The 9343-nt window shown below is 49.0% G+C and overlaps 2 protein-coding genes across 3 annotated transcripts in view; one reads left to right on the top strand and one right to left on the bottom strand.

The window, feature by feature from the left end:
- Positions 1 to 1852, bottom strand: part of ACTR1A (actin related protein 1A) — a 22254-nt gene extending 20402 nt beyond the window's left edge. The window contains exon 1 of the mRNA XM_023206512.2: positions 1624 to 1852. Within this exon, the coding sequence (XP_023062280.1) occupies positions 1624 to 1671 (48 nt within the window). The 5' untranslated portion in view covers positions 1672 to 1852. The remainder of the gene's footprint in view (positions 1 to 1623) is intronic.
- Positions 1853 to 2973: 1121 nt separating this feature from the next.
- The window catches only part of SUFU (SUFU negative regulator of hedgehog signaling), a 129257-nt gene continuing 122887 nt past the window's right edge, over positions 2974 to 9343 (top strand). Inside the window, exons 1-2 of one of the 2 annotated variants that reach the window (XM_023206513.3) lie at positions 2974 to 3370; positions 8215 to 8349. In XM_023206513.3, coding sequence (XP_023062281.2) covers positions 3189 to 3370; positions 8215 to 8349 — 317 coding nt within the window. In that variant the 5' untranslated portion in view covers positions 2974 to 3188. The remainder of the gene's footprint in view (positions 3371 to 8214; positions 8350 to 9343) is intronic. The other variant, XM_023206514.3, reaches the window with a different exon arrangement.

The raw sequence follows: 9343 nt of genomic DNA, 5'->3' as shown, positions 1-9343 counted from the left end.
AAGGAAGGAAGGAAGGAAGGAAGGAAGGAAGGAAGGAAGGAAGGAAGGAGGGAGGAAGAGAAAGAAAGAAAGAAAAAGAAAGAAAAAGAAAGAAAGAAAGAAAGAGAAAGAAAGAAAGAAAGAGGTGTCTCATTGAGCTCAATCCTGACCCTTTCTAGGAGGAATAATAACAAAATAATAAAAACAAAATACCCCTGAAGAGAAGGAAAATTTAAAGAAAACAACAAAAATATCTTGGAAAAAGCGAGCAACTTGGAACTGGATCTGTCTGATGACTGGCTCAATTCCTAAGCTGGATGGTTCGAAATCTGTTATTTAACATCCTTGCATACACTGGGGATAGTAATTCCTATCTACCTAACAGAGCTGAAGCTTAAATGAGAACACTGTAATATGCCTAAGGTCCCAAGAGCTGAATCAACAAAGAGAATCTGACAGTCAGCTTACGACAGAGGGAACTGATAGTTTTGCTCCAATGGAGGGACCTACAGGGGCACAGAAAGGTATCAATCTCTGTGGGATCAAAGCTTTGAATCGAAGGCAGAAATGCAGTCGTTTTACAATTTTCTCCTTTCCCCCCAAAATAAGAGCATTATTTAGATCCCTTCTATTGGTCACTATTGATGCTTCTGCATGGTGGTGCTGGCAAAAGGGATGACGGATAAAGTACTGGATTTAGGGCACCTCTGCTATGTGACCTTGGTCTCACGTTACGTCTTTGCGCTTCAGTTTTCTCATCGGTAACACGAGGATCAAAGTTCCTTTTAAACTATGCGTCCAGTTTTTGTGAGGATCCAACTCGAATGTATGTGAAAACGCCCCGAAAGCGCTACAGCGCCAGACAAATACTAAGTTTGGTAATTTTTTTCACCTAAGAACTAGGCGTTCTGAAGAGGAAGACAACCTCTCTGCTTGCTTTGTCACTCTCCTTTCTTCTCGACCTTTATCAACTTTGTAATTTATAATCACAGTAATAGCTGACATCCTACAGTAGTTTCTGGCACCAAATTCTCGGGCCCCACCCAGAGCCACACTACCAAGCCTCCGCGCCGGCTGAGACCGAAGGAAAACTTAGCCGTTCTCCACCCGCGGGCGGGCCCTCGCCTTTAGGCCCCACCACCCAGAGTTCCGGAAGCCAATCCCCACAGCCCTGGAGCACTGCCCCGCCCCTTCAAGAGGGGAAACAATATGGCGACCAGGAAGAACGGCAGGGGCGCGAGCCAATCACCGCAGAGGCCTAGCCTCATCCGGCAAGGCCCAGAGGCGGGATCACTGGCCAAGATGGACAGCCAGAGCAGCCAATAGGGCGATCGGAAAAGGGTGAGAGGGCGGGCAACAGGCTCTCACACAGCGGTTAAGGCCCCTAGAGCCAAGGGCCCAAGGACCAGCTTGGACTATAACTCTTTCCTTTATCCATTCCAGAGTTCTCCATCCCACTTTTGCTGGCTGGCCGCCTTGCCTTCGGACTATGTGATAAGGGGAGGAAGGAGGCGGCGGTGGCTGAACGCGCCTGACAGGCCGGGCCAGTGACAAAGAGCCGGCGGCTCAGGCTGAACCCCGGGAAGCGATCCTTTCTAGGAGGAGAGCCCAAGTCCCCTTACAAATGGGAAAGACGCAACTCACATTGTCGATCACGACAGGCTGGTTGGCGATCACATCGTAGGACTCCATGGCAGAGGAATCTCTCCTTCTGGGGAAGGAACTGCCTAGCCGGGTCCGCCGCTAGCGCCACTGACACGCATGCGCAGTCTAGCCGCCGGCTCAGGGAGGCGAGGGAGCTGCCTTACCACCCCTCTGAAAAACTACAATCCCCAGCATGCTTTGCGCCTGGGTTAGCGCTCTAGGTTGCTTTGTTGCCCGCCTAGTTTAAGACTGGGAGTCGTATTTCCAATGCACAGTACCCTGGGATTTGTGGTCTCCCTAGATTAAACAGCCAGAGACACAGGTTGATGGTCTTGTTGCATGCCTGGATCTGTAGTCCTTTTGAAGGAGTTCGCAGTGCATACTGAGGTATGTAGTCTTCTCGAGTACTTGTCTGTAGTTCGGTTTGGATTGGTCGTAATTCATGGATGTTTGGATTTTGCAGATCAGTCCTGCCACTCCCCACAACGTTCCCTTAGACAATATAAGGTTCTCATGCTTTTATTTGGGTCTATAAGACTAATAAACATCTCCTAGCACCTCACACTCTAACGAAAAGGAAATGTTATCACACGTACGCGACAGGACATATTCCTACAACTTAGGAAAACAATTTAAATTGCATAAAATTAGCTTTAAGGAAAAAACCTGTACATTGTTGTTGCTTTTTGCATTTTCTTTTTTTCTGCATAGGTGTAAATTTTATAACAGGCTAACACTGATCCGAGGATTGGCAATTGGAACTACTGGTATAGGTAATCTTTTGGTCATTAAAACATCATCTAAGGGTTTCAGGAACTGCTCTAGTATCTCTTTGATTTTCATGAGGACCTAGAATTGGCATTGACGGTTGAGAAAATGGAGGTGAAGAGAGGTTATGTGTCACTGCTTTCAAATGAGCCCAGTGCATTTTTTTCTCTGGATTATGTTCTTCCCCAGCCCCCTTCAAATTGCAGGGACCTTTTTGTCAATAGCCCTAGAAAACATTAGATTTATTATAATCTATTAATACTAACGCCCCATGGATTAATGAATCAATCCATTGTCAGATTTATGTTTAAATCCTAGTTAGCAGCGCGTCAGCAAAACAGTAACAAATCCTTTGTTGGCGCTTTTCTTGGTGCTTTCGTGGGACCCTAGCACCTCAGAGGGTGCTCAGCATCTCTAAACTTGGGTTCCTCCTAACACTAGGGGGAGACCAAGAGCCTTGGGACACTCCCAATACAGGGAGGGGAGGAGGGGCCTATTGTCAAGTCACGCCGTCTCTGCCTGTGACTAGCACAGACACTAGCCAATGGGTGCTTGGATCGGGCGCGCCGGCGCCCCGCCTCCCTGAGCGCCCCACCGCCCCGAGGCACCCTCTGGCAGACTCCGCGGCGGCGACAGCCTGGGCGGACAGTGCACCGTGCGCAGGCGCGGAGCTAGACCTCGCTGCAGCCCCCATAGCCTCGGGGAGTCTCACCCACCGAGTCCGCCCGCTAGCCCGTCAGTGCTCGCCTCCTCGTTTGCCCTCTCCGGTTCTCCCAGTGCCTGCCCTACGCGCCCCGATGGCGGAGCTGCGGCCTAGCGGCGCCCCCGCCCCCACCGCACCCCCGGCCCCTGGCCCGACTGCCCCTCCAGCCTTCGCTTCGCTCTTTCCCCCGGGACTGCACGCCATCTACGGAGAGTGCCGCCGCCTTTACCCTGACCAGCCGAACCCACTCCAGGTTACCGCTATCGTCAAGTACTGGTATGCTCTGGGCCGCGGGGAGACGGACAGGCGCGGGCTGGGAAGGGTTAAAGCGCCGAGGGCGAAGTAATTTGTGGGAGGCTGGGAGGAGGGGTAGAGAACGGTTAAAGCCCTTGGAAGGAGGGCTTCCTGCTGCGAGGGAAGGAGTTAAGGCTCAAGTTGGGAATGGGGACAAAGGGGTTAACGGAGCCTGTGGGTAGTGAAGGGTTAACCGGGTTTAGGAGAATAGAGTGAGGACTAGGGGTGTGTGTAGGAGCAGAGGGGGGAACGGCATGAGCGAGGGAACTGTAAACGTGGTGAAAAGAGGGGGCGCCTGTAGGGGGTCATTAGTGGGCGAGGGGAAGCCAAGCGGGGGCGGCAGAAGTGGGATGGGAGAGGCGAGGCGGGGCCTGGGGAGCATTTGAGAGGGTTTTGGAGGAGCGAGGCCAGAGAAGCTCAGAGGGCAAGAGACTGCATAGGATGGCGGGCGGGGGGCGGTTCGGGGGGCCCGGGGCTCTCCTGTTGGAGGTAGGAGGGCCAAAGATGAGGGCCTGGTGCTTGTGGAGAGATGAGGAGGAGGTCTCCTCTTGATACCTTCCCGATGAGCTCAGACGTCGTATCAGGGTAAAGCTTTTGCTTTTGAAGTTTGACGGAGCAGCTCTTCCTGATAAACTTCTTGCTTACTCTGCACTGTTCTCTTTCTCCGTGCAGAGCTTCCTCCTAGCTCTGCAGCGGCTTTGCTTTAGGACATTAGGTAGAGAGAACCATGGTTTGGTTTAGGATTGAAGGGGACCACAGCTTCCCACCTCCAGTTGGAAATAAATGATGGAGACCCTGGGACCCCAGCAGGGAGGAATTGTGCAGTGGGACATTAAGAGGAGTTTCTTGGCCTGCAGTTTCTCCGGGGAGCTGAGAGTAACCCTCAAGTAGCTTTAGGGTAGGAATGGTCTTTTCTAATTTCCCATTCCTGTTTGCAACCTGTTTCTTCCTGCAGCATTTGGGCAAAACAGATGTTCTGGGGACTCTGGAAAAGAACCTGTCCTCATGGTCTTGCTGGACCAAAAACAGATACTGGTTGAAACTGTCCAGGACCGCATTCATGCAGGCATTGTGTTAGATGATCTTCAGTGAGTCCTGAAAGATGTTCGGCAGCTGCTTGGGGTGTAGCCAAAGGGTAGACCTGAAGGGGCAAGTGGACATCTTTGCTGGTTACCTCTCCTTTTAGGACTGAGTCTCCCTCTTGGTGAAAACCTGTTACTTCCCCTGGACATGGATTTCAGTAGGCTGTGCAGGGCTGAGGCCAGCTGCCTGCGTCAACGGGAGGATGCCAAGAGGCCAACAGCATGGAGGGCCTGGGGACCAGCCACCTGCTGTCTAGGAAGGATTGTAGGGAACAGCCTCCTCTGTTGGAGTAGCCAGGAGGAGGTAGAACTGGTGTCACAGTCCTCTCTGGCTGGCAAACTGTTTTCTGGTTGTGAAGAGTTGTTGAAGAGGGCTTCTGAGTGGAAAGCAGCTCTTGCTAGCTTAATGACCCATTCTCATTGTACCTTTATATTTAACTATGTGTTGTGATGAACTTGTTGTCATGTGTCATGAGAAAGGTAGGCCTGGGCTGGGCACGGTGGCTCATGCCTATATTCCCACCACTTTGGGAGGCCTTGAGGATCCTTTGAGGCCAGGAGTTGGAGACCAGTGTAGGCAACATAGCCAGACCCTGTCTCTGTTATTTGAAAAACAAAAAAGGAAGTGGGCCTGGCTCTGCCATGCTGTTTGTTCAGGCCTCATTTGAGTGTGAGGAGAAATCCCTACACAGATTCAGGCAACTATTTTTATGTCACGCAAGTAGCCATAAAGGATAGAATTGCATGTTAAAGGTATGATAGTGTTTGCAAAGGACTAAGGGCAATTTTTTTTCCCTTCCTGCTGCAAGCTTGTTAACAGCCATATCTTCAGAGATGGGCCAACATGTGATAATGAAGAAAAGGGATTGTACAGCACTTTGTGAAAGCCCTGCCTAGATGCAGAAAAATATAAAGAGAAACAGCACAGTGACTGGTACTTTCTCTTTTTTTTTTTTTTTTTTTTTGAGATAGAGTTTTGTTCTGTCACCCAGGCTGGAGTGCAGTAGCATGGTCTTGGCTCACTGCAACCTCTGTCTCCTGGTTTCAAGAGATTCTCATACCTCAGCCTCCCAAGTAGCTGGTATTACAGGCGCACACCACCATGCCCAGCTAATTTTTGTATTTTTAGTACAGGCAGGGTTTCACCATATTGGCCAGGCTGGTCTCGAACTCCTGACCTTGAGTGATCCACCCACCTCGGCCTCCCAAAGTGCTGGGATTACAAGCGTGAGCCAGTGTGCCCAGCCATCAGTGACTGGTACTTTATAAGATGCGGAGGGGTTTGCAAAAATAAGATCCTGAAATTCATTTATATTCCTCACATTTGGGATCCCATGAGGTTTCTAGCAGGATGACTGACCCAGACTGTCTGGGTCTGTCTTTGGCCCAGGGTAGCTTGGGATTCATTTTGCAATAGCAAGGTGGCTCTGTGGCTAGTGATCCCTGAGTAGTGGGGACTACTAACTGAAAGCTTTCTAACTGAAAGCTGAGACTTTGGTGAGCAAGGATCAAAGCAGAACCTGTACTCATGGCCCACTTCAGTCCTGCAACTGACCTGCCGAGAGAAGTTGGATGTTGAAGGAATTAAGTTGAGGGATGCCCTGGGACCTTGGATAACATCATTTGCTAAGTGTAAAATATTTTTTCCCACATACTCATCTGGCCTCTGGGTAGTATAACAGAATACTCTGCTTGGGGACAGGGTTAATTTTGTCTGATTCTTGGTAGTTCCTTGCAGTTGTAGTTTTAAGGTTAAGCTTCTCTCCTTGATGTGACACCTTGTGGGAGACCTGGTGAGAAAGAGGGCTGCAGGGATGCTGCAGATGGAGCAGAGAATGGTGAATGCAGTTTTGCAGCTCGGTGCAGGATGGACCTAGGCTGTAGCAGGGCAGGTTTGGAAATTTACAGCAGGAAACTGGAGCAGGTTTGGGGCCTGTAGTGGCTCCCTTCTGCTCTGGAGTTCTGTAGCTCTAATGGGGTCTTTCCAGGGATCTCTACTCTTTTCTTTCTTCCTTTGCCCCACAAACTTTTCTAAATCCAACCGGTTGTAGAAGTAGTCAAGTGATTTGTTGAAATCAGAGTTAAGGCAGACATGGAGAGTTGTCCCTCTTCCTCAGTTGAGATGCTAAGCTATTTGTAGCAACTGTCTTACAAGTTCTATAAATAACTTAGCATTTCCTAGCAGAGAATAGGGATTTCTACAAAGGCAAATAATATCCTGGTAAAAGAGGATGAAACAAGACCTACTGGTTTTAAATAGTGTTTAAATTGCCTGATGTTAGCACCATTGACTGGGATCACTTGTAACATGTCTTTTATTTGGTTGTTAGCTTTCCACCAGCATGCTATCCTGGTTGAAAAGTATACTCCATTGATGTCCCAGGGGCAGGTGAAGCTTTTGCAGTCTATGGAGTGGTCAGATGTTTGTGGCAGCTCAAGTGCCGTGTTTGTGGGCTAAATGCAGACTTCCTTCCACTGGTTTCGATTTGGTCTATTTCTCTAGCTACCAAAATTTCTTACCCATTCTAAAGGATAACAGGATTTTTTTTTTTTTTTTTTTTGACGCAGTCTCTGTCTGTCACCCAGGCTGGAGTGCAGTGGCGTGATCTTGGCTCCCTGCAACCTCTGCCTCTGGTGTTCAAGCGATTCTCCTGCCTCAGCCTCCCAAATAGCTGGGATTACAGGCACCTGCCACCACGCCCGGCTAATTTTTTGTATCTTTAGTAGAGATGGGGTTTCGCCATGTTGGCCAGGCTGGTCTCAAACTGGTCTCAAACTCCTGACCTCAAGTGATCCACCCACTTCGGCCTCCCAAAGTGCAGAGATTACAGGCGTGAGCCACCGTGCCCAGCCAAAACAGGATTTTTTTTTTTAAAGCACTAATTACTAAAGGCAACTCTTACTGTATTAAATTCTCAGAGTGAGATAATAACTGAATCTCTTCTGCAGCTCCTTCTCAGTTGAATGGTGGGGGAAATTTAATGTGGTCCTGAGAGGCCCCAAGTCATTTACCGTCCCAGCTCTACATTTGAGGTGGCAGTCTCTCCTGGGATCATTTTCTGGGTGCAGATGCTCACAGGGCGCAGTTTGACTCCTGCCGCAGTTCTCTGTGCAGAATTGAGTTAAGCCTAAGTTTGGCCTTTGTCACTTGCAATGATAAGAGACCAGCTTTGGTCTATGTGGTGCAGGCTGGTGTCTGCACGGACTAGAGGCTTCGGGTTTGTTTAGAACAAACTGTAATTAACAAGGGCACAATATAGTCTTTCAGGAATTAGCTGTCTAAGAGGCTGGAGTGGAGCAGAGCCTCTGCTTCCAGGAACAATGCCCACTGGGGATGCTCAGGATGGTCTTTCAACAGAGGCCAATTGATTGACTGATACACCTCTTGCCTTGAAGCTTGCATGTATACAAGCACCATAGAAGAGAGATAATCCCTGCCAATCTCACTTGGGATCAGTAATTTGAAACAGGAGAAAGCAAAATGGGCAACCACCCAGTCTGTTTTATTTCTAAAAGAGGCCTAGTCTTTCAGGTGTAGAAGGGAGCCTCTTATGCTTGCAGAGTTGGGCAGCCTTAGCTGTCCATCTCTTGGTCTCATCCTGGAGAGATGTGGCCTTTCTTTAGTTACCTTTCACACAGGTTCCTCCAGGATGGGGCCTTTAGGTTTACAAAGTAGAGCGCCTTAGCTTGACATTGTCTGATTTCCAGGCTCACACTGACACCCCTGTGTTTTGTTTTTTGCAGGTTGGGTGGCCCAGACCCCTTGGACTATGTTAGCATGTACAGGAATGTGGGGAGCCCTTCTGCTAACATCCCTGAGCACTGGCACTACATCAGCTTCGGCCTGAGTGATCTTTATGGCGACAACAGAGTCCATGAGTGAGTTATGCCACCTGTTCTTTATCCAGAGCCTTATTCCTGAGGTTTTCCTGAGCAGGGGTGACAATGTCATAGTGCTGTGAGCTTGGTACTTGTCAGTGGAACCTCTGCATTTCTGCCCTCTGACTATGTCTACTCATGCCAAGTTGGTCATTGTTAACACCTGATTCCTGCTTATCTGGTTCAGGAAAGTCTTGATGAGCAGGAGTTCCTAAATCAGATGTTTCTAAGCTTGCCCTGGAGTTTGGGCTCATAGGACGGGAAGGGTAGCATGGTTATGACTCAGAACTTGGGCAGATGCTTCTGTGTCTACTTCCTTTTATTCCCCTATCTTATTATGAAACATTTTAAACATAAAGCAAAGTTGAAAGGATTTTATAGTGAACACTCATATACCCACAACCCAGATTCTGTTGACTTTATACTTGCTTTATCACAAATCTGTCCATCTCTCATCCCTTTATCTATCTTACCTACTTCCTTTTAACCTGTATTTATTTATTTTTATCCTAGTCTGCTTCCATTTGTTGCCCTGTATGCTTGTTTTTTTTTTTTTTTTTTGGAGATAAGTCTCACTCTGTCATCCAGGCTGGAGTGCAGTGGTATGATCATGGCTCACTGCAGCCTTGACTTTCCTAGGCTCGGGTAATCCTCCAACCTCAGCCTCCCGAGTAGCTGGGATGACAGGCAAGTACCACCATGCCCAGCTAATTTTTGTAATTTTTTTGAAGAGACAGGGTTTCACCATGTTGCCCAGACTGGTCTCAAGCTCCTGGGCTCAAGCAGTTCTTCCACTTCGGCCTCTCAAAGTGTCGGAATTATGGGTGTGAGCCACTGTGCCCAACTCAGAGTTCATACTCTTTTTGTTGTTGTTGTTGTTGTTGTTGAGGCGGAGTCTTGCTCTGTCGCCCAGGCTGGAGTGCAGTGGCCGGATCTCAGCTCACTGTAAGCTCCGCCTCCCGGGTTCACGCCATTCTCCTGCCTCAGCCTCCCG

The sequence above is a fragment of the Piliocolobus tephrosceles genome, chromosome 9, assembly GCF_002776525.5.
Source record: "Piliocolobus tephrosceles isolate RC106 chromosome 9, ASM277652v3, whole genome shotgun sequence".
Taxonomy (NCBI): domain Eukaryota; kingdom Metazoa; phylum Chordata; class Mammalia; order Primates; family Cercopithecidae; genus Piliocolobus; species Piliocolobus tephrosceles.
This window is presented reverse-complemented; position numbering and strand designations above follow the sequence as displayed.